This window comes from Moschus berezovskii, chromosome 17, assembly GCF_049115385.1.
Source record: "Moschus berezovskii isolate FMDL1 chromosome 17, NW_MosBer_1.0, whole genome shotgun sequence".
Classification (NCBI taxonomy): Eukaryota; Metazoa; Chordata; class Mammalia; order Artiodactyla; family Moschidae; genus Moschus; species Moschus berezovskii.
Window position 1 is genome coordinate 6,967,972 of NC_142476.1, and position 24,371 is coordinate 6,992,342.

Below are 24,371 nucleotides of genomic sequence, written 5' to 3' on the forward strand. Positions count from 1 at the left end.
GGCTTGTTTTTTGTTTGTCTTCTGTTTAATTCAGAGAGTAGGTGCATACTTGGAGGCATGGTTTGTCACTGCTGAGGAAGGTTCTAGCCAGAGGAGAGTGAGAATGTTCATTTATTTACTAATTTTCAAGGATTTGTTGAGTGTCTGCTATCCGCTGGGCACAGTACTGAGTATCAGGGACGGAAAGAATAATGAATGCCATGGTCTCCGACCATAGAGAGGAGGCCATCTGGAGGGAAAGAGACAGGAGCAACAAAGCCTCCGTGACAGGGCTGGGGGAGAAGAGATGTCAGAGATTTGCCAAGGTCTACGCAGGAGCAGCTGGGTAAACGTGGGAGGGTGCCGATGAGCATCCCAGAGAAAGCTGCGTTTTTCTGTTTTTATAAGGGAGAGAAATATGCACTCAGTTAAAAGTTCACACTGTACAGAAAGGTAGAGTCAAAGTAACTCACAGTTTTTGCACCTATTCTTTCTACTTTCACCCCAAAGGTTTGATCTATACTTTTTGGTTAGTACATTTAAAAAAAAAAGAACAATTATCATTTTAAGTGTTATATCCACTTACCCCTTTAACTACTTTATGGATCACCAGTGATTCACAGATCACACTCGGGGAGACACTGCCATTTTGTCTCTGAGTTTAGAGGTGGGCAGATGACCCCGACCCAGCAGATGAACCATTACAGCAGAAGACATCCAAGGCAAACTGAGATGTCTGTGAACAGCAGTGGGGCGGGGTGGGAAAGACACCATGGTAAGAGTCCAAAGACCTGGGATCCGGGTTTGGCACCACCACTTACGAGCTTGCAACAGTCAGCAGTACCCGTGCCTGTCCTCATCTGCAGTAAGGAAACAATGGTGTCGTCCCTGTGTGCTGTATGGAAATATCCTGAGAGTCAAATGCACGCTTTCAGTTCGGTTCAGTCGCTCAGTCGTGTCCGACTCTTTGCGACCCCATGAACCGCAGCACGCCAGGCCTCCCTGTCCATCACCAACTCTCGGAGTCCACCCAAACCCATGTCCATTGAGTCGGTGATGCCATCCAACCATCTCACCCTCTGTCGTCCCCTTCTCCTCCTGCCTTCAATCTTGCCCACCATCAGGGTCTTTTCAAATGAGTCAGCTCTTCACATGAGGTGGCCAAAATATTGGCATTTCAGCTTCATCATCAGTCCTTCCAGTGAATACCCAGGACTGATCTCCTTTAGGATGGACTGGTTGGATCTCCTTGCAGTCCAAGGGACTCTCAACAGTCTTCTCCAACAAATTGCATGCTAACGTACTCTAAAAACTGGTTTTATTCTACTTCTCTCCTTCTGCTTTGCACTATAGCAGATGGAGCACTTTATCATAATGATTAAAAGTACACATTGGGGACTTCCCTGGCAGTCCAATGGTTACGACTCCAAACTTCCATTACAGTGGGTGCAGGTTCGATCACTGGTCCGGGAACTAAGATCCCACATGCCGCGCAGTGTGGCCAAAAAATAAATTAAAAAATAAAAGCACACACTGTACTGCTAAACTCTGTATATGGATACTGGCTCCACCACTCGCTGATTGTTTGACCCTAAGCCACTGACAGGGTTGTTTTGAAGGTTGGCTGAATTGTCCAGGGAAATACAGTCTCTCACTGAGCAGACAAGGGTTGAGAGAAGTCAGTCACAAAGCTCAGCACAGCAGTCGTATTTCGACTGTTAGAGCAGATGCGATCGCATTTCCATAAACCTCATCTGTGTTTGGAACCTCCAGTGTGTTATGCAAGTGGGGTGTGGCAGCCCCTCCCTCTGTGTGCTCAGAAAGCCCAAGCTTTCTGCAGAGACTCCGTGCAGAATAGAGGAGCAGCTCAGATAGAGATGCTCTGAGTGCCGGGCTGGGCTGAGCCTTGACACTGCTGCTGGTGTGAAGGAATGCACCCTGGGAGGGGCCTGGAGGGGAGGGTGTAGCAGGGGAGACAAGCTGACAGCCGCAGGTGTGTGTCCTCACCCCAGGAAGGCAGGGCTCAGTGAGTCCCTCCACCCGCAGCTCTTGGGGGAGCTGAAAAAGATGGATGTGGGGCTTGGACTCAAGGAGACAGTTTCTTTCAGTGGCCGACGTGGAGCTCCTAGGAAGACATAAAGCAGGACACTAATCCACCAGGAAAACCAGCAGCTGCTCAGATGCTCAGGGCCTTTAAAAAAAATAAAAAAGGAATCCGGTGGAAATTGGGTCAGAAACCAAAAGCCCTCTTAGAAAGCGAATTGTACAGCTGAGCGTTTATGATTTTTTTTTTCTTCCTCCCCTTTTGGAGTCTGAATGTTCTCTGTCCTCTTCCCTTACAGAAAATGAAGGAGTACCTGGAGGGCAGGAACCTCATCACCAAGCTGCAAGCCAAGCATGACCTTCTCCAGAAAACCCTGGGAGAGAGTGAGTGTGGGCTCTGCGGGAGACTTGTCAGCTAGGGGCAGGCCGGGTCCTGGCCCTAGTGCTGAGCGCATGCCTCCCTCCTCAGCAAAGTGGCCCCGATCTACTTATGTGAACACATTGCTTTTCCTCACTTGTTCGACGTGGAAGCACACGCCCCAGATGACTGCTTGAGTAATGGGGAAAGGCCCGTGCTTAATGAAGCACCAGTTTGCATCAGCTACTCGTTTCAATGGAGCGTGCCTGCTCTCCGCCCCCTGCTGCACCTCCTCTGCCACTACCCGGGCCAAGGAGCTGATGGGTTCTTTCCTCTCCAGACCCTTCGGTCAAACTCTTGGCTCCTCTGTGGCAGGCCAGAGGCTGAATCTATAGGGTGAGGAGCTGTGAGGTGAGCTCCACAGCTGCTCTGAGCAGAGGAGAGGAGTCCCAAGGGTGGGGTGCTGGGCAGACTGCAGCTGTCAGTAGCGTCAGGGTGGGCAGTACTTTTCTCTTGCTTTGAAGGGTCCTGGGGCTCAGAGGCAGCCCTCTCCTTGCTTTGGCCAGGCGGAGGCTCTGGTGCTGAGCAGACTGTCTGGTCTCATAAGATGATTTTAATCAGACCCTGAAAAGTAGCAAGGCAGAGGACTGGACTGGCACTCTGGACTTTCTCCTCAGCTGTCAAACAGAAGGCAGAAGTTGAAAGAGAAGCTTCCCTGGGGTTTTTGGCACCCTGCCCAGGTCTCCTGCCCAGCTCTCAGCATCCTCTGATTAATGGGATTCCCAGGTCGGGGATGCCTCTGAATGCCCTGCCCGTTCCTCCTTGCCCCACTGATCTCCTCGCTTAGATGGGGGCGGGGACAGGTGGTACCAGCCGCGAAAGGCAAAAGCTGCGTCCTCACTGAGGTCGGATGTTCTCAAGTCAGTTCTTGAGCTCTCCTCAGACTGAGTGCAGAATCTAGGCAAGTATACCGTGCTCACTGGCTCACAGGCCCCAGGAATCAGAGCCCCACTTTCCGTTCCAGAGCCTCCTAACCCACCCTTCCTACCCCGTTCTCCTGCCCTGAGCAGTTCCCCCTGGTGATTAATTCTTTTATCTCTAGTGTCTTTGGTCTTGGGATTTTTAATGCATTTTCTTTTATGTGATGAAAGCCTGTTAAATAACTTCTGTTTTCTTCTCCCCGCACCCCCCCACCCCACCCCCGCACATGCACACCCAAGGGACTCAGGCTGAACAGGTCTAAACTTTGCTTATAGAAAGTCTTTACTCTTGGGTTAGGAGATTGCTCCATGGGGAATCAGAGGAAAGAATGCCCAGAACTAGTTATAACTGTGATTTCTTTTTGCCAAGATAGTCTAAGCATGACCCATACGTGAGATGGGGAGCAAGCCTCAGAGTGTGAGAGAGACTGTGTGTGTGTGTGTGTGTGTGTGTGTATGAGAGAGAGAATGGGTTTGCAACAGACATGCTTATACCAAATGTGCTACTTCAGGAGGCAAAGGTTGGCGACCGTTCATTAGTGCTGCACATTGCCTTCATCTAGAGATGACAAGTTCTGGCAATAAGGGAAAAAAATAGATCTTCCTGTGTGCAAGTCATCATGTCCCTGCCTTCTGTATGCATTTGTCATCAAAACGCAAGAGCCCCTTGTTCTTGCCACAGAGGGATAATTGATGTGTATGAATATTCCAGAATGGAAATGGGACAGATGTTGGAAATAATGGCTCAGAATAATATTTTTGCAGATGAAAGCTGAGCCTTTAGTAAGAGAGACTGTTGGGGTAGGGGAGGGTGGTGTTCAAGATGAGCTGAACTGTAATCAACAATTAGCAACCTTTAAAGGCAAGAGAGAGCCCTGCCCTCCCCGCCGCCCTCGCAGTTGCGTTTCCAGGAACGTGGGAGCTGATCTGTCCTCCATCTCAGTTCTTGCTTACACTTTCCCTGATGTATCTAATACAGTCTCATACAGACCAAGCTTGGTTAACTGTGGACCCAAAAAAAGCAACACAGATTACATAATGGCCCAAGTTTTTAAAAGCGTGAGAATGCTTCAGATGAATGTGAAGATCTTCAATCTCAGTTTTTAAGGCTGGCTGTGATCCTTTCAATTTAGTACTAGGGCCCGCTGTTGGATTGAGAGCCCCAGTCTAATAGCAGTATCAGCATTTCAAATCTCACGCAGCCCAACCTGCTGGCACTGAGGATTCAGTATGAATCTAAAACGAGAGCTTCCACATATGGAGCATATTCTCCCCAAATAACTATTCCTTCCTTCTTCCCCTTCCACCCTCCACCCTCAAGCACGTGTGTGTGTGTGTGTGTGTGTGTGTGTGTGTTCATATACTGAAGGGCAAGCAAGCTTGTCCCTCCCTCCCCACCATACGCACGCCAGTACACAGGGAAGAAAAGCTAAATTTCGTCTCTTTGAAGGTTTCTAATGATTTGTTCTCTAAGGTGTGACCTGCCTTACTATTTTTCCCTTGTGTCCACCCATTTTCCCACTTTGAAGCAGACTCGGCAAGCCCAACATTTCAGGACACCAGCAGCCCTGGGCTGGAACAAGCAGCAGGAACAGCACTTGCCCAGAAAGAGGCCCTGGGTGCTGTCTTCTTTTTTGCCTGGAAGTCTAGTCACAGCGTGAGGCTAGAGGCTCCCTGGGGAGATGGGCAGACACCATCATTCCCGGGAGCAGGTCTCCCCTTTCACCTCATTTGCTTCAACACGTGCTTTTTGCCTCTGTCTTTCCAACAGGTCAGCGGACAGACTGCAGTCTGGCCAGGTAGGTGTGGCCTGGGACAGCCCTGGGGGGAATGGAGAGAGACCCTTCCTGGGCGAGTAAAGAACCAAGGAGCTGAGCTAGCAGCGGCGCTGGATGGCTCTGCAAAGAAGTGGCCTAGGGCTTGGGTGGCTTCCATCCCTTTGCCTTGCTGACCCCGTCTGGCCTCAAATGGAAATGAGGTTTGCTGAGCAGAACTGAGTGAAGGGAATTACCATTTGCTGAAATAGTCCCAGTGACCTGAAGTGGTCAATGCTGCAGGGCCCTGGAAACCTCACCTGAGTGTCTAGACTTCACCATGTGGGTTTTGGCAAGTCTCTGACCCAGGGAAGGAAGATCAGAAGATAGCCTTTGACCTGAGAATTTTTTTATACATGGAAAAGATGACAGCCTCTAATAGTGAGTGTCACTGGATAATGAAATATTACATTGCATTGCTCGCCAACAGCATTGGTACAAATCCTCGCCTGATGTACAAGTATGCAGCCCTCCCAGTCTTTCCCCACCTTCCCCGCCCTCCCCCACCCCAGCCAAATATTTTCCCTCTCAGTCATGAAGCTGCTATGAGAAAACGCATGAGTTGGCGGATAGCAGGGCTTTCATTCAGCCAGTAGTTCTCAGATGCCTACAAATGTGCTGATTTAACGGGGGAAAGAGCTTTAATGAGCTGGACTCCTTAGAGACCCCAGGTTAGCCCATTATATAAACCACTTATATCTGCCAGCACATACAATAATCATGAGGTCGTTTACAATTATAGGCTCATTATTCACAAATGCCTTCATTTGCCTTTCATCGTTTTGTCATTGTGAATCACAATAAAGATCCCATTAATATACTAGTCTTGTTGACTGGAGGGAATCAGGATAATGGGATTCTGTGGACTCGTCTTGGTGATAGAGTCTTAGTCTGAGTTCACCTGAAGTACCATATTTGTGGAAGTCTCTATAGGAGTGAAAAGAGCTGAGCTGAATTTCCTTATGCTGGGTTATTCACTGTGTGAACTTGGGCTGTTCTCTTCCCCTCTCTGAACTCCAGTTTCTCATCTGTAGGACAAGAGAGAACATTCACCTAGATCCAGGAAGCTCTAGGATTCCAGAGAGTTCCTTAAGAGCAGCCTAGTGGAAGGGGCAGACGGTACCCAGCAGCCCGGCTCTGGTCCCTACCTCCTGCCTTTGCTCAAAGAGTTAGAGCTGCTCTCCTTGCTTGGGAGGTTGCTGTCTGAATCAGATTCCCTTGGAGAAAAGGCTTCCAAGGCTAAACACAGCCTGAAAAGCATTGACCTATGGAATCACCAAGATTCCTTCCAGTCTGGACCCTCTACCCTCTAAATACCAGGAAAATCACTCCCTACCTTTTCCCTAAGGATTTTCAAAAGAAAGAAAACCATAGCTTCCTTTGGTGTTTATCAGTGTCTCCTTGCACCCAGAGGTCTTCCTGTTGTCTAACCCATACGTATTTTACTGCAAATTGAGCCAGTTCCCTCTGAGTCTCCTTTTGAATGGTGGCAGACATTAAAAGCAGAAACCTCTAAGCTTTTGTGAAAAGCTCTTGATTGGGCTTTATTTGAAAGGTAACTTATCAAGTCTCTTAGCCACTTCTGGACCTGAGCCCATTAATGTGACTTCTTTCATTAGCCACCTCACAGATTGTTTTTAATCCCGTTTTCTCTTTTTCCTCCCCATTGACCACAGGCGTAGCTCAACTGTGAGGAAACAGGTAAGGACCGTGCAAGAGCCAGGTGTGTCTGGCAAAAATGGTGACATCCCAGATATTTATGGAGCTCCACGGTGGATGGGGAAGACACTTTCCTGACTTCATGCCAGTGTTTGGAATGTACAGTTTAGTCATAATGCATGAGTGCTAAGTTGCTTCAGTTGTGTCCGACTCTGCGACTGTATGGACTGTAGCCCACCAGGCTCCTCTCCAATGAATTCTCCAGGCATGAGTACTGGAGTGGGTTGCCATTTCCTTCTTTGGGGGATCTTCCCAACCCAGGGATTGAACCCACGTCTCTTATGTCTCCTACATTGATAGGCCGGTTCTTTACCACTAGCGCCACCTGGGAAGCCCCTTAGTCATCATCTGTTTAATGTTGCGGCAAGTTCATTGATTTAGTAGGGCAGGGATGGGTATCTTTCTGACCCGGTTCTCTCCTCTCTAGCCATTTATTCTCTCTTACGCACTAGAGATCTGGTTTGACTGTGGCAGATTGGGCCAGAACTGTTTTTGGAGTGGCGCCCCCTTCTCTAGGAGACCGCGAAAAAGGCCTCACATTTCATTTATAGGTACTCCTGTGTCAGTAACTCACAGCAGCTAATACCGAGACTACTACGTCTGCAGCTTTTTGTTTGTTTCTGGTTTCACAGTTGTCCTGTATGTATATCTAAGACATGCTACAAATGTAAAGATTAAGTCTGGTCTAGGAATGATAAACCGGAGACATTGAGCTCTGCAGTTTTGTGCATTAATTCATTGTATTAAAATCTGACAGTGAACCTTGAGCAGCTAGCTCTCACAACCCACCTTAGGAAGGATCTCACCACAGCACCGGCAGTTTGTATCAGTGGGCAATCTAAGCAGCATTTGTGCTTGTTTAAAAAAGAATTAATTGAGGTTTGGGGTTTGATTTTTTTTTTTCAGTCACAAATTTGACTTCCTAATTATACTTTATGGCAAATACTAAAATGGTTTTGTATTCCCTAAGTTTGTTCCAGCTATGCAGTCAACAGTTAGCAGGGAGGGGGTGGAGAGAGCTCAGAAATGTCTTTGTGTCTACTCAAGGGAAAGCTGATCCGGGCTTTAAAAAATCGTTTTGGATAATTCGCAGTGGCTGTAGCCACAGGGAGATAATGGAATGTAGAGGGCACGTGGTCTCTGTGGCCGTGGCAGCCCCTGCAGGATCTTCGGCCGATCTCACCGCTTCAGCTGGCTGGGCCGTCCGGCTGGGGAAGTTGATAACACAGCCGCACTTGCCTTTGCTTTGTGGTCACAGTTTTTTCCCCTTCTCTATTTTGGATCTCCTTTTAATGAGAACACCATCAGATGCAATTACACATTTTTTAAATTATAAAAACGTCATTGCAATTCTCTTTCCTCTTGTTCCTCTATTTCTTTCTTCTCCCCCTTTCTTTCATAATTTCATTTAAAACTAGAGAGGAATGAAGTGCCTCCCAGAGACCATTTATTACATTTAAAATTAATAGGTGGATATCTTAAAGAGGGAGCAAGTCCTCCCCACTGCCCCCTGCCACCCTCTTCTTCAAAGGTAAGAACAGGATTGAACTTGAAGTTTGTTCCCTTCATTTCCTGGACTGAAACTGAGCCTCCTATGAGGAGATGGAGCCTGGGTGGGAGGACTTCTCTCTGGTTGCAGGAGTGCCAGAAGCCACAATTTGGCATCCACAATTTGGTGGTATGTGTCCCTGGTTGGACTGTAATCAGAGAGGAGTGGCACCTATCTGGTTTTCAACCTGCTGTGCCTAGCACATTTACCTGGTGCTAGACTCGTGTAAGAACTCGTGCTTGAACTCGGGTTCCAAGGGGCACCAAAAACCCCAATCAAGTAAAGACCTTGTTTTCATTCACTTTTTTCCCAGCAGGTCAAATCTAATGGTGGGTCCGTGTTTTTCTAAAATACTCAGGAAGGTAAATAGTAAGTAACTTGGAAGAGGCATAATCTTGCATAAGTAACCAGGAAATATAATTTGTTTGGTTGTTGATGGCAAATCGGCCAAACAAGAAGAAGAACCCGGTAGCTTTTGTTTTTGAGGGTCCCCAATGGGTTCCAGTCATTTTTGACTCTACCAAAACCTATGATCAGACCATCTGACTTTTCTTTAAAAAAAGCCTCAACTGCTTTTTTCTAAGCTTTCCCTCCTCCCATCAAGCCCAGAATGTTCTCTTTCCTGCCCCTTCCATGTCTTCTTTCCTGGCCCATCTCTGTTTCTCGAATGGTAGGCCTTTCCCCGCCCCCGCGGTTTGGCCCCCTCTTGACTTCCTTCCACACTCTTTGCTTGTCACTTGTGCTGCCTTAGATGAATCTGCCTCTCTCCTTCCCGAAGCGTCCACTTGTCCGGCACTACTGTTGTTCAGAGTCTTTGTATCGAACCCTAACTAATAGGCAGGACACTGGTGCTCGGGAGTTGAATTGGCACCCCCTACCCTCGGTGTCTGTCTCCTCAGCTTCCCAGCCACATCTTCAGATCCTTAGCACCTCTCCTTACTTCTCTCCTTCTCTTACGGGGACCCTCTATTCTTCACAGTCCCTGAAGCCCCACATGTGAACGCTGATGCCTCTTTTTCCCTTATTACCGACATCTAATCAAGTGTTTTCTCCCGTGGTGAAAGTGGAAATCTAACAAGTGTGTCAAAGATCAGTACCTGGAGAAATCCACATGCAAGGAGTTACACCAAACGGTGGCACATTTAGACATTTTCTGGCCACCTTCTTGATTGTTTTCCCCTGCAAATCACTGGGCCCCTGTGTAAAGATGGCTTTACCATCTTTCTCAAGTTGTGTTTGCTACATTTCTCCTCCACTTTTGGTTTAAAGTTCCTTTCTTCTGATAGAATGGAGATTTGACCCAATTATCCTTCAAGACCCCTTCCAATCCTGGGCTTATATGACCAAAAAGACTATAATCAGAAGAATTAAACTGACATGGATTCTAACACTGGAGGAGGGAAGGGGAAAGGAAGAAAGAGAGAGACAGGCCCTGAATAGGAACACACACAGACGCTGCCCAGTCAGCTGTGTGCAGCATGATCGGTGGCCAAGTGAGAGTCCTCACCGGGCATGTCCTGGGGAAATGAATTCACTCAGACTTCAGAAATATTACTAGAAGAGAGTCTGAAGCCTTCATGACTTTGTCCAGTATTTGTTTTCACTGGACTCTTGACTTAGGCGCCACTGGAACAGTGGGGACTGGGAAAAATATGCATCTGCAGTAGGACAGGTCCCCTCTGGTGCAGTCTTGTCTGCAAGAGGTTATCCTCTGAACTGCTTCTGATGTACCACTGGTAGCCACAGACATGCAGCTTAATATCTTTGGTGCTATGCTTTCTGCAGCCCTGCACGCTTCCCTTTAACTACCATTGATGTCCCTTCTCCCACAAGTCTAGGCAGGATTGTGCACTCACACAACTCACTGAAGCCCAGAACCTGTGCTGCCTGGCCTCACTCCCTCTGGATCTTTATTATGTTTAAACTTAAGGCCAGAAAAACTTTGCATACGCTCACATCGTTGTCATCATCACTACTGCTACTATTTGTAAATGACAAGTATAATAGTGTTTGTAAACATAGAAAAGACCTCCAAAAAATTGGGTTTGGGAGTTTTTTATAGTGGAACCCATTTTCTTTGTTAGTGTATGGAAAAGCTGATGAAAATTCTTCCTCTGAGATCACCCTAGGCTGTCTGGTATAATTAGTGATGGCAACAGGAAGGCAGACGCTGGCTACTGAAGCTGGAAGGCTGGAGGGAGCAGATGGGTCTGGGGCCCTGAGATGAGCATTTGGGTCGCTGAGACCTTCCTGACTCCAGCTGCACCTTGACTCACTCCACTCCCTGTGACAACATCATGGGTTCCCAGCACACTTGGGAGCAGGCTCGTCTGTCAGCCTGGCTTCTTCATGAGAGCCAGTTGCTTCCCTGATTGCAGCCAAACTCCTGGCTACAGTAGAAAATTTAGAGCCAGGAGAGGGGTACAACAAACCTGTTAAATAGACAGAAGTCACAGGACCCACCCCAGTGGAGAACTTCATCTCTGTCCTGAATTGTTTAGTTGTTCATTCGTGTCTGATTCTTTTCGGCCTCATGGACTGTAGCCCACCAGGCTCCTCTGTCCATGGGATTTCCCAGGCAAGAATCCTAGAGTGAGTTGCCGTGTCCTCCTCCAGTGGATCTTCCTGGCCCAGGGATCAAAGCCAGGTCTCCTGCATTGTGGGGGAATTCTTTACCACTGAGCCACCAGGGAAGCCCAAAACCCTTTCTAGCTAGGTTTAAAGTCATTCTGCCTGATCCCTTTCTTCCTTAGAGCTGAGTTATTAGTGCATTTAGCTGCATCCGAAAACCCTACTGATTTTTGGTAATAGTTGGTATTCACACCCGGCTATGTTTGCCAAGCTCCTGGGAGGCAGTATGGGTGGTAGTGAGATGTTTGGTCTCGGGGGAGACTGCCCGGATTCGAATCCTGGCTTCTCTCCTTACCAGCTGTGTCCATTAGCAGCTATTTCACCTTGCTAAGCCTTTGTTTCCTCATTTGTCAAATGAGGATAATATTAATACATACCCAGTAGGGTTGTTATCAGGAGCAACACATCTAAATCACTTAATACATGACCCAACACCTCTATAAATTCTTTTGTAAATTCAAAGCACTATGTTCATATGCCAATAGCAAATATTACTCTCCTCACCACCAACCCCTCCCCAGTTTGTATGGCAGGGTTGTCCAGCATAATGGCAGAGCAAACATGGATATCTGGGAGGCCTTAGTTTAGTACCAGTTAGTCTCCACTGTGTCTAAGAGTTGGTTTTTTCTTTCTTGCCTTTTATACCAAACAATTCCCCATGCTGATGCTCCTGTGGATTCACTCTGCTACCTTCCACTGATATTAACTGAATACCTGCTATGTGAAAGCATCCTAGCCAGCACTGGACACCAACAATTGACGTAGGGGCTGCCCTGTGGAACTCGAACTGTAATGGTGACAAAATGCAAGCCAATGTTTATACCCACGCAATTAAGTCGTAATCAGAGTGTGAAGGCCAAGTACAAGATACTGAGACCCCATAGACAGGGGCTTTGATCTCATCTGGGGAGTCTAGAAAAGCAGCCCAAAGGAGGTGATACTTTCCCTGAGACCCTGTGGGTGGGAGTCCAGGGTGAGGAGAGTTTCCAGCAGCAGGAATGACTCCCTCAAAGGAGGACTTACTGAAGAGCAGAAGAGGGGCCAGTGTGGCCAAAACAGAGTTGGGGGAGGAGCAGAAGGAGGCAAACCTGGATAAGCTGTGGCCCTGGACACACAAGGCTGCGTACAGAAAATAATGAGAGGTCTTTGAAAGAATTTAGCCTGGAGAGTAACTGATGAAATGCGCACTTTTAAAGCACCTACAATACAGGAGACCCAGGTTCGATCCCTGGGTTGGGAAGATCCACTGGAGGAGGGCACAGCAACCCACTCCAGGATTCTTGCCTGGGAAATCCCATGGACAGAGGAGCCTGGTGGGCTACAGTCCATGGGGTCGCAAAGAGTTGGACACGACTGAGCAGCTAAGCACACAGCACTTTTAAAAATCACTAACCATGTATAAGGGAAGAAAATCTGATTTGTAGGATGACAGGGGTGGGAATGGAGATCCTGACGGATTGGACTAGGTCGGTGGCAGTAGAGATGGAGAGAAGTAAATACACTTAAGGGATATTTAGGAAGCAAAATATATGTGTCTATTGATTGATCGCATGGCCAGGGGTGGGGAGCTGGTTTGGAGTAAAAGATGACTGGTTCCGTACGGGATGTGCTGAATGGAAGACTTCTGTGTGAGGCACTCCACACAGGCGGCTGTGCATGTGCTCTGGGGCTCGGAGCACAGGCTGGATGCTTCTTGTGGTCCGGCGTCTCATCCAGCTGAGACAAGCTCCACATGGTTTTAGTCCTTTTTCTCTGACCCTGGGCTATCTCTGAAGATTCTAATGCTGTGTTTCTCTGGCTTTTCAGGATTCCAGCCAGGCAATTCCTCTGGTGGTAGAAAGCTGTATCCGGTTTATCAGCAGACACGGTAAGCAGGATTACAGCCTTGTCATATTTGTGCAAAGTTGGGAAGAACTTCCAGGAATTCTTTGCAGAGTGAGACTGACTTCCCATCCTGACATTCTCAGAATGGGGATAAAATCTTATCTGTTCACATAATGTTTGCTGCCTCAGAATGGCCACACCTAAACACTGAGTGAAATGTATCATATGTTTCTAAGCCCCAGGTGCCTTAGCTACTAACACACCCCCTTTTGCAGCTGAGAGTGAGTTTTCAGTTATAGCTCTCCTGTGGGTAAGCCCAGCTGGCCCGAAGAGGCCGTGGTCTGCCGTCACTCTCACTCACCATCTCTGCCTGCGTTGTTATCTCCCCTGCACTGCCCGGACCATTATGTCACATTGGCTTTCTGCAGCAGACTGCTTTGAAAGCAAGCTCCCTTTATACTATTGCATTGATTCGTGGTCATATTCAGTTTTTGTTCTAGTTTGGTCTTACTGGTTACGACATCTCCAGAGCTCAGTGATTCGCTGCCCCAAAGTTGTAGCCAACATTTAGAGTCTACAGAAGCTGGCTCCTTCTCAGCCTAAGTCAGGTCACACTGTCTTCTGCTTGGACAAAGCTGAATCTCATAAACTCCATTCCTCACCAGCTCCTCGGCTGGTTGAACAGGATTTAGGGAAAGAGATGAATTACCAGAGAACCAGTCTTCCAAGTGTAAGAGTGTTTAGAAAGCACAGATATCTGAGCAAGCACCATGAAGATTTCTAGGAACTGGGCCTCAGAAGTTGTTTTCAGGTGCTCTGCTGACTAGTTATAGGAACAGTAACAGCATGACCTTCTTGGAGTTAAGGGGGTATGTAGATGATCACTTCTCTTAACTCAGAAGCAACCATTCTCTCTCCCTTCCTCCCCTTCCTCTTTCCCAATGAACTGGGACCTTGCTTGGGTTTATTTTTAGAGTAGTAATTATTTTAGCATGCTTCTAACTTATCCTATTCTAATCAGCTACAGTTTTTTCATCATATCTCCATTCACTAGAAGTAACACCTTTATATAGAGCTGTTGAACAATCAGCAACTATTTATCAAGCAAGTTTTATAATTAAGTGTTGAGTATCTCATGTAATTTATTGAATATTGTACTCAGAGTGAAAAACAGAATGGCTGTCTGGGTACAGGGTGACTGTAAGTGTACTGGTGGTTTACGTGTGTGTTCGCATGGCTGGAGGCCCATGACTGCTGCCCAGCATCACGACAGAGTCCTATACCACGTATGAGTAGCCGAGAAAAGATGAGTCAATTTTCTACTCAGTGTGTGTCACTTTTATACCATCAGAAGGTTGTGAGTCAAACCATTGTATGGAAGGACCATCTGTATACTTATTGATTGCTCGTTGTATACCAAAAACAGATCCTGTCCTCATGAGCCTTATATAGATCAGGTGTTGGTGAGTGTCACGAAGAAAAGTGAAACAAGGTGAGGAGGTGGAGAATGGAGCGGGGTACTGTTCCAGGCAGCTTGTTCAGGGAAACCCGTAGGTCACCTCAAGTGACACGTGAGCAGTCCTTAAGGAAGGGAGGGAGGGGCCGCGCGGGTATCTGGGCACGACCATTCTGGGGAGAAGGAACACCAGAGGCAGAGCTCCTTGGCGCGTGCAAGCAAGCACGCAGGATGCCAGTGAGGCAGGGGCAGTGAGTGGAGAGGGGAGTGGCAGGAGATGAAGCCGGAGCCCAGCGGCTAAGGTGGCTGTCTGGGTTTTGTTCTAAGTGGGCTGGGAAGCTGTTGGAGAATTAGGAACAGGGAATGATCTTTCTGAAGGACCACAGGCTGCTGTGTAGAGCTAAGACTATAGGAAGAAACAGAAGGCTGCTACAGTAGGGAAGACGTGGCAGTCACCCACCCCGGGTGTCAGCTGTGGAGTTGTTGACAAGTGATGGGTTCTGGGTGTTGGGGCTTGAATGTCCCTGACCCTATAAAGGCACAGTCCATGTGGAGGCCAAAACTTAGCCCATTCTATGGTGAGGCTCTGGAGAACCAGGCCTGCTCCCATGCTGCTGATGGGAATGAGAACTGGTACGACTGGGAATTTACCATGAAGATACACCTCCAAAATGTGAAAATACGTGTGCACAAGGTTATTTATTACAGTATCATTTGTAATTGTAAAATATTAGAAACAACCTAAATACCATACATAGATGAATAAAGAATAAACTATGGTATATCTGATAGACAGAGTGCCTGAAGAACTATGGACGGAGGTTCGTGACATTGTACAGGAGGCAGTGATCAAGACCATCCCCAAGAGAAAGAAATGCAAAAAGGCAAAATGGTTGTCTGAGGACGCCTTACGCATAGCTGAGAAAAGAGAAGCTAAAGGCAAAGGAGACAAGGAAAGATAGACCCATCTGAATGCAGAATTCCAAACAATAGCAAGGAGAGATAAGAAAGCCTTCCTCAGCCATCAGTGCAAAGAAATAGAGGAAAACAATAGACTGGGAAAGAGATCTCTTCAAGAAAATTAGAGACACCAAGGGAACATTTCATGCAAAGATGGGTTCGATAAAGGACAGAAATGGTATGGACCTGACAGAAGAAGAAGATATTAAGAAGAGGTGGCAAGAATACACAGGAGAACTGTACAAAAAAGAGCTTCATGACCCAGATAACCACAATGGTGTGATCACTCACCTAGAGTCAGACATTCTGGAATGCAAAGTCAAGTGGGCCTTAGGAAACATCACTACACACAAAGCTAGTGGAATTCCAGTTGAGCTATTTCAAATCCTAAAAGGTGATGCTGTTAAAGAGCTGCACTCAATATACCAGCAAATTTGGAAAACTCAGCAGTGGCCACAGGACTGGAAAAGGTCAGTTTTCATTCCAATCCCAAAGAAATGCAATGCCAAAGAATGTTCAAATTACCGCACAATTGCACTCATTGCACACGCTAGCAAAGTCATCCTCAAAATTCTCCAAGCCAGGCTTCACCAGTACCTGAACCATGAACTACCACATGTTCAAACTGGTTTTAGAAAAGGCAGAGGAACCAGAGATCAAATTGCCAACATCTACTGGATCATCGTAAAAGCAAGAGAGTTCCAAAAAAACATCTACTTTTGCTTTATTGACTATGCCAAAGCCTTTGACTGTGTGGATCATAACAAACTGTGGAAAATTCTTGAAGAGATGGGAATACCAGACCACCTGACCTGCCTCCTGAGAAATCTGTATGCAGGTCAAGAAGCAACAATTAGAACTGGACATGGAACAGACTGGTTCCAAATCGGAAAAGGAGTATGTCACGACTCTATATTGTCACCTTGCTTATTTAACTTATATGCAGAGTACATCATGAGAAATGCTGGGCTGGAGGAAGCACAAGCTGGAATCAAGATTGCCGGGAGAAATATCAATAACCTCACATATGCAGATGACACCACCCTTATGGCAGAAAGTGAAGAAGAACTAAAGAGCCTCTTGATAAAAGTGAAAGAGGAGAGTGAAAAAGTTGGCTTAAAGCTCAACATTCAGAAAACTTAAGATCATGGCATCTGGTCCCATCACTTCATGGCACATAGATGGGTAAAGAGTGGAAACAGTGGCAGACTTTATTTTGGGGGACTCCAAAATCACTGCAGATGGTGACAGCAGCCATGAAATTAACAGTCACTTGCTCCTTGGAAGAAAAGTTATGACCAACCTAGACAGCATATTAAAAAGCAGAGACATTACTTTGCCAACAAAGATCCATGTAGTCAAAGATATGGTTTTTCCAGTAGTCATGTATGGATGTGAGAGTTGGACTATAAAGAAAGCTGAGCACTGAAGAAATGATTCTTTTGAACTGTGGTGTTAGAGAAGACTCTTAAGAGTCCCTTGGACTGCAAGGTGATCCAACCAGTCCATCCTAAAGGAAATCAGTCCTGATTATTCATTGGAAGGACTGATGCTGAAGCTGAAACTCCAATACTTTGGCCACCTTATGCGAAGAATCGACTCATTTGAAAAGACCCTGATGCTGGGAAGGATTAAAGGCGGGAGGAGAAGGGGATGACAGAGGATGAGATGGTTGGATGACATCACCGATGCGATGGACGTGAGTTTGAGTAAGCTCCAGGAGTTGGTGATGGACAGGGAGGCCTGGTGAGCTGCAGTCCATGGGGTCACAAAGAGTCGGACACAACTGAGCAACTGAACTGAACTGAACTGATGGTATATCCACACGGTGGGAAACTATGCAGCTACAAAAAAAAAAAGAAGAGGAAGAGTTCCATGAAATGACCTAATGAGATTGCCAGGATATATTGTCAAGTTGAAAAAAGCAATGTGCAAAGAGTATTTATAGCATGTTGTCTTTCATGTGAGAAAGAGGGTATAAGAATATACATATGTCTTCTCACTTCTGCAAGAAGAAATACAGGAAGGATGAATCAAAAAACTAATATTTAACTGATTATCTGCACAGAAGGGTGGAAAAGGCTAAGAATGGGACATGGGATTAAAGTGACATTTCTCTGACTGTTTCTTTTTGTGTAGTTTTGACTTTTAGAACTACATGGGTGTTTTCCATACTCAAAAGGTAAACAAATATATTAAACAAGGATGTGGGTAAAACCCCAAATGGAATATGAACAGTAACAAATAAACCTGTGTTGCAAATGAATACAACTGAGGAGATGAGGAAGAAAATAATCTAATTATCTTTGACAAACAGTCTTTTGATAAAAAGAACTGTAAACAAATAATGTACAGTAGTTGGTAATTTTTTTGTCACAGGATGGTGAGCTAGAGCTAACAATTCTGAAGCCATTTTATAAGATGGAACAAATTCCCTGGTGGTCCAGTGATTAGGACTCCATGCTTCCACTTCAGGGGCACAGGTTCAATCCCTGGTTGAGAAACTAAAATCCCTAAAGCCATGCGGTGTGGCCAAAAAATAACTGTTCAGAAAGTTGAATTATTTCCCCCTAAATAGGGACTTAGGGTATTCCTGAACTCCCTAAACATAATGGGTAATATTTGTACATGTACATTTAGTGGGGATAAGGTCCATAACTTTTGTTAGCCCCAAAAACGTCTGTGGTCTACCAATTGCCAAAATTTGCACATCCTTACTATCTTCATGTTCCCTGGGAGGTGCTTCCCTGGGGGCTCAGTGATAAAGAATCTGCCTGCCAATGCAGGAGACGTGAGTTCAGTGTCTGGGTCAGGAAGATCCCCTGGGGTCATGGCAACCTGCTTCTGTATTCTTGCCTGGAGAATTCCATGGACAGAGGAGCCTGGCAGGCTATGGTCCATGGGGTCAGAAAAGGGTCAGAACAACTTAGTGACTAAACAACATCAACTATATTCTGCATGCATGCTAAGTTGCTTCAGTCGTGCCAACTCTTTGCAACCCTGTGGACCATAGCCCACCAGGCTCCTCTGTCCATGGGATTTTCCAGGCAAGGATACAGGAGTAGGTTGCCATGCCCTCCTCCAGGGGATCTTCCTGGCCCAGGTATCAAACCTGCATCTCTCATGTCTCCTGCAATTGCCAGGTGGGTTCTTGACCACTGGTGGCACCTGGGAAGCCCACATTCATTCTAGTCCCCATTATATAGATGGGAAAACTGAGGCTCGCCTGTAAGTGGTGGGTCGAGTGATCCAGGAAGACTTAAGGGAAGGGATGTGAGGAACAATTGAGGCTCACTCAGGATGGAAAAACCCCACCATTTTCATGAGTAAGGGAGCAGAGTCACATGAGCAGAAGCTGGTGTTGTAGCAATCATTTCGAGACTTCTCTAGGAGAGCAACTCTTGGCAACAGCTGGATCCAGCTCAAAATGGAAGGTTTTGTGCTATTTCCAAATAACTTACCCAAGTCTGATTGGCCTTAGGCTTTTATGTTAGTCAGCACTGAGGAAAAATGAGAACGGTCATGCAGGTGTCAGCTGAGGAATGTGAGGTCTTACCTGCATTATCATAAAAAGCCAACTGCTTTTCCCCTTCTCTTTCTGGAAACCCACCATTTGTTAATGTTCCTACTTTCAGAATCATCATCTAAAGAGTCTGTCTGTTGAGCAGGAACACACACTGGCCCTTCTAAAGCCTGGGTTCACAAGGGGACATGGAAACAAGACAGAGAGGGACCACAGTGTGTCTCGGGCCTGCTGCCTGGTTTTCAATAAGCTCTCCCACGATTTCTTCTTGCCCTGGGCTAGTGCACCAAATTGGCTTGTCCTTGATATCTAATCTATAAAAACGTGCCGAAGTGATCCTCTGTCAGCAAGCTGTTGGCTCCTCTAATGACACTGAACAGCCTGGTCCCTGAAATGACAGTTCCTTATATTTTACGGTGGTTTTGACAAGTCACTGAGTATGTGACTGTTTCTGTCAGAAATTTAGTGTTCGTGTTGTGTGTCTCCACGGCATTATCTGGCTGTTACTCCCCATTGGTAACTACTATAATATGGTACTGTTACTTTGGGGTCCTGACATTGCCTGCCATTCTGATTCTGTGAGGGACAGTCTGGAAAGTCCCCTAGAGTAACAGACAACTTCAGTCCTACTGCAAGCAAAATAATCAAATTCCCTGTGCTTACTTCCTACTGTTGCTTCAGTTGGATTCAGAATTCAGTCCTGGCCTGTGTGGTTTTCTTCAAAGTAGATAGAATTCATTCCCCCTCCCTCATCAAGAAGGGAGGCCCAAAATAGTGGGCAAAATGTAACATTATTCTCTTTTGTTTTCAAAACAGAAATGTGTTTGAGATTTGAAAGTTTCAGTAGATCATTCAGTAAGAGCATGACTTTAACAAAATGCCCAAGATTGAGCCACAGGGCTGGTGAGAAAAACTAGACAGAGTTGATATGAGGAAAGACGCTAGTTCAGTGCAGCCCCAGGGCTCGTGCTTCCTGGGCCCACCCCTCTAGTTTTTAGTTGCATCTGTGGGGCTCTCGATGAGCCATGTCCTTAGTCAGACTGACAAATGAGATCCCCCCGCTGCACTTTCACCCCAGTAGGCCCCACAAGGCTGGTGTGAAGCAATGACTACATGATTGCAGCCAGAAGGCCTAGTTGTGTGTCCTGACTCTTGCTCTTATCCTCTAAATAGCCTCAGGCAGGTCATCTCTTATCAGTCCTCTCACCTAGAAAATGGGCTTCCTGGTACCCCCTGCCTTGTGAGCCTATAAGCACATAAGCAATCACCACACACGTTAATTTCCCATGATTAGTTTTACTGCAACAAACTTCAAAAAGACACAGTTTTCATGCACGCTGTTCTAGTGTGGTGTTCAGGCACGTTGCCTTCAGAGTCGGGCTACAGTGAAGGACCAGTAGACGGCACAGCGCTTGTGATGCTCGCTGTGGGCTGAGCGCTCATCTTTTTTCCTCATGTGATTTGCAGCAGGTGTTGCTTTCAAGTGTACAGCAGCGCGATTCAGTTATATATACACATGTATCTGTTCTTTTGCAGACTCTCTTCCCATGTAGGTTGTTGCGGCATATTGAGTAGAGCTCTACATGTATATACACATGTATCTGTTCTTTTTCAGACTCTTCCCATGTAGGTTGTTGCGGCATATTGAGTAGAGCTCTGCATGCTGCACAGCAGGTCCTTGTCGCCTCTCTCGAACAGTGATCCCAACCTCCTAATTTATCCCTCCCCCTACCTTCCCCTTTGGTAACCATAAGTTTGCTTTTGAAGTCTGTGAGTCTCTTTCTGTTTTTTATATAAGTTCATTTGTATCTGTTTTTTAGACTCCACACGTAAGTGATAACATATGATAGTTGTCTTTTTCTGTCTGAGTTAACTTAGTATGATAACCTCTAGGTCTATCTGTGTTGCTGCAAAATAGCGTTATTTCATTCTTTTTATGGCTGAGTAACAGGAGAAGGAAATGGCAACCCACTCCAGTGTTCTTGCCTGGAGAATCCCAGGGACAGGGGAGTCTGGTGGGCTTCCGTCTATGGGGTCACACAGAGTCGGACACGACTGAAGTGACTTAGCAGCAGCAGCAGCAGCAACAGCCATGAAATTAAAAGACGCTTACTCCTTGGAAGGAAAGTTATGACCAACCTAGATAGCATATTAAAAAGCAGAGACATTACTTTGCCAACCAAGGTCCATCTAGTCAAGGCTGTGGTTCTTCCAGTGATCATGTATGGATGTGAGAGTTGGACTGTGAAGAAAGCTGATCGCCAAACAATTGATGCTTTTGAACTGTGGTGTTGGAGAAGACTCTTGAGAGTCCCTTGGACTGCAAGGAGATCCAACCAGTCCATTCTAAAGGAGATCAGTCCTGGGTGTTCATTGGAAGGACTGATGCTAAAGCTGAAACTGCAATACTTTGGCCACCTCATGCGATGAGTTGACTCACTGGAAAAGACTCTGATGCTGGGAGGGATTGGGAGCAGGAGGAGAAGGGGACGACAGAGAATGAGATGGCTGGATGGTATCACCGACTCGATGGACATGAATCTGAGTGAACTCCGGGAGTTGGTGATGGACAGGGAGGCCTGGCGTGCTGTGATTCATGGGGTCACAGAGTCCGACATGACTGAGCAACTGAACTGAACTGAACTGAACATTGTGTATATATAGCACATCTTCTTTATCCATTCTTCTGCTGATGGACATTTAAGTTGCTTCAATGTCTATTATAAATAGTGCTGCAGTGAACATTAAGTTGCATGTACCTTTTTGAATTATGGTTTTTTGGGGATATATGCCCAGGAGTGGGATTGCTAGATCATATGGTAGTTCTATTTTTAGTTTTTTTTTTTAAGGAAACTCCACACTGTTCTCCATTGTGGTGATACCAATATATGTCCTCCCTTTTTCATAAGTAGTGAGAGCACTGTCCCCTAGAACAGCTGAACAGTGTTAGGATAGTTGAGGTCCTAATTAGGATCTCACACCTCGGGAAACTCTGATTGTGTCTAATGGCTTGCCTGCCATGCTCCTGGATCGCATCCCTGATCCTGGGGGATAAGGAGGTGACAGAAATCATCTCTCTACTTTGTGGGAGGGCAGAGAGGCAAAGGCTGGAAAAGGAACCTGCTTCATAGACTTGGTCAGAAGTCTCTGACTCGGTGCTTTCTTTCGGCCAATGCCTCGTATTCATTGCAGTGACCTTTCCAACATCCCTGTATAGGTTTTCTCCTCTGGCCTGAAGAAAAGAGACAGGACACACTGGCTGGGGGAGACAGACACTCAGCTAAGCTTGGCGCTGTGGTTGTGAATTTGCTTTTTTGTCTCCTTGATCACTGTTCCCTGTTTTTCTAGGGCTACAGCATGAAGGAATTTTCCGGGTGTCAGGATCCCAGGTGGAAGTGAATGACATCAAAAATGCCTTTGAGAGAGGTGAGGAAATAGCCTTAAAGATAAGTCCAGACATTTGCCAGTCCCCTGGGATAGTGGCTCCACCCTTTCTTCCCTGAGAGATACCCAGAGTCAACAAGCCAGCGTGCCTCCCTCTTCAGCCCAGCCCCTTCCCTCTGTAGACATCCACCCCACCCAACCTCCCCGATGTGCAGGGAGATGCCGGGGACATCCCAGTTTCCCCCTTCCCAACCCCTCTCTTCCCGCCTCTCTCCTGCGGACAGTCCACCCAAACCCAAGAAGCTAACCGTGATATCTGGGCAGTTTGCGGCTCTATCTGGAACCCTTGGTGGCAGGGCAAACGCACCTGTTCACGTAGCCCCATTTATTATCTTGTGGGATCTTAAGACAGTGGGCAAGCTTTGGCAATTTCCACGCCTGTAATGGAATATATAGTTTCAATTTGAGGCTGGTCCTACCATTAAATCTAATTACGTCTGATAGGAAATTTTCCATGGGGAGCTCCAGCATGATCGTTGTCTTGCAAGTAGGTGTGCTTAGTTGCAGGCCAAGAGCTAGTTAGAGGGGCTGGCCTCCCTGGCCTCGTCTCCCTCCCCTCGGGGCTCAGTCCCAGCCTGGCCTGCTTTCATGATGCTTAGGAGAGAGCCGGTTGCTGTGTCCCTTCCCTGGCCATAGGGAACATCCCTGAACTAGTCTGGCACACACAGATTCACGTTAATGGTTGCCTGTGCCCCTGTTCTGACCCCAGGGCCCCTGAGCCTGAGCAGCCTTTGCTTTTTCTAGTCCCTGGTTGCCCTGCTCAAGGCCACCGTACTGAGCGGAGAGCTGATGGACGTCAGTGAAAGCTTGAATAGGGCACTGCCTCCCTACCAGCTCTGCTTCATCCTGCATGTTTTTACCCCTCTCACTCTCTCTCCTTTTTGGGGGGGTTTCTCACTCTCAGGAGAGGACCCCCTGGCTGGAGACCAGAATGACCACGACATGGACTCCATAGCCGGCGTCCTGAAGCTATACTTCCGGGGGCTGGAGCACCCGCTCTTCCCCAAGGACATCTTCCACGACCTGATGGCCTGCGTCAGTAAGTACCCCGACCGCAAGCTCACTTCTGGGTAGGAGCACCTTGTGGCAACAGGGAAATTTCCAGGTTTACAGTAATTCTTTTCTTTTCCCTCTGTGAAGTTTCTCTTCCTTGTTGTAGGGGAGGAAAAAGAGTGACTTTTCAGGAAGGATCTGGACCGCAAGTCAGAACTCATGGTTTTCCTTTCTGATTCACTTTAAACTGCTTTATTTTGCTGGGCTTTGTCTGTCTTAATATGTTCCTATAGAAAATACAGTCCTTTTCAGCCATTAGAAGCTTATACATAGTACTTGTGCTTTTCATGATACAAAGGGAGAATACATGTGTTACAAGTATTTCCTGCTTGTTGCTTTAAGTATGACATGACTTATCTGTGAGATGTGTTAATATGTATTCTTCTAGGAATTCAAGCCCTCTGCACATTTAAAAGTAGTGGTACGGTATTTTCTCAGAGAGAGAGAGTCTCTACTTTTCTTTACATAAAACAGATATCTTAGAATTTCTCTGCCTCTTACTCTAAAATTTGGGGCTTGAAAAGCTACTCATGGCCATTTATTATACTGGAACACCCTCTTATTTGTTGTCCATGGAAACCTGGATTAATATTAGGTCGTTCTGAGAGCAGACTCCATTGAGATAATGGTTCCAGAGGCTGGAGGAGGCAGTTCCTTTGAAATGAAGAAAAGTTTTCCCCCCAGATCAGTGAAGGTCTTCATCCTTGAAGGTCTTCAGCCCCCAAGGCCCCCCCGCCCCCAGTTTCCAGTGTGATTTAGTACCTCCCCTGAGAGCTCAGGGAGCCAGCTCCCTTGTTTTGTTGATTTCCCCGCTGTTTGTGGGAGTCCTAGTGGACCTGAGTTCTGTGGGTGACTGAGTAGCTGCACCGCTCACGTCTTCACGTCTCCTTCCAGGACAGGGCCTGAGGGGAGCATGCTGAGAGAATGGGGGTCACCAGGATAGTACAGGGTACCTTGACTGCCCAGTCCCCGCCGTGAGGTGTGCTCCTGATCCAGCATCTCCTGCTTCGTTTTCACGGAAAGGCTCTCAGAGGAAAT

The 24,371-nt window shown here is 46.8% G+C and overlaps 1 protein-coding gene across 5 annotated transcripts in view; it reads left to right on the forward strand.

The window, feature by feature from the left end:
• Window positions 1-24,371, forward strand: part of SRGAP2 (SLIT-ROBO Rho GTPase activating protein 2) — a 262,190-nt gene that overhangs the window by 210,637 nt on the left and 27,182 nt on the right. For all 5 annotated transcript variants that reach the window (XM_055419997.2, XM_055419999.2, XM_055419998.2 and 2 more), the window contains exons 11-16: window positions 2,322-2,406; window positions 5,132-5,159; window positions 6,851-6,875; window positions 12,880-12,940; window positions 22,185-22,262; window positions 23,185-23,319. In XM_055419997.2, the coding sequence (XP_055275972.1) occupies window positions 2,322-2,406; window positions 5,132-5,159; window positions 6,851-6,875; window positions 12,880-12,940; window positions 22,185-22,262; window positions 23,185-23,319 (412 nt within the window). The remainder of the gene's footprint in view (window positions 1-2,321; window positions 2,407-5,131; window positions 5,160-6,850; window positions 6,876-12,879; window positions 12,941-22,184; window positions 22,263-23,184; window positions 23,320-24,371) is intronic.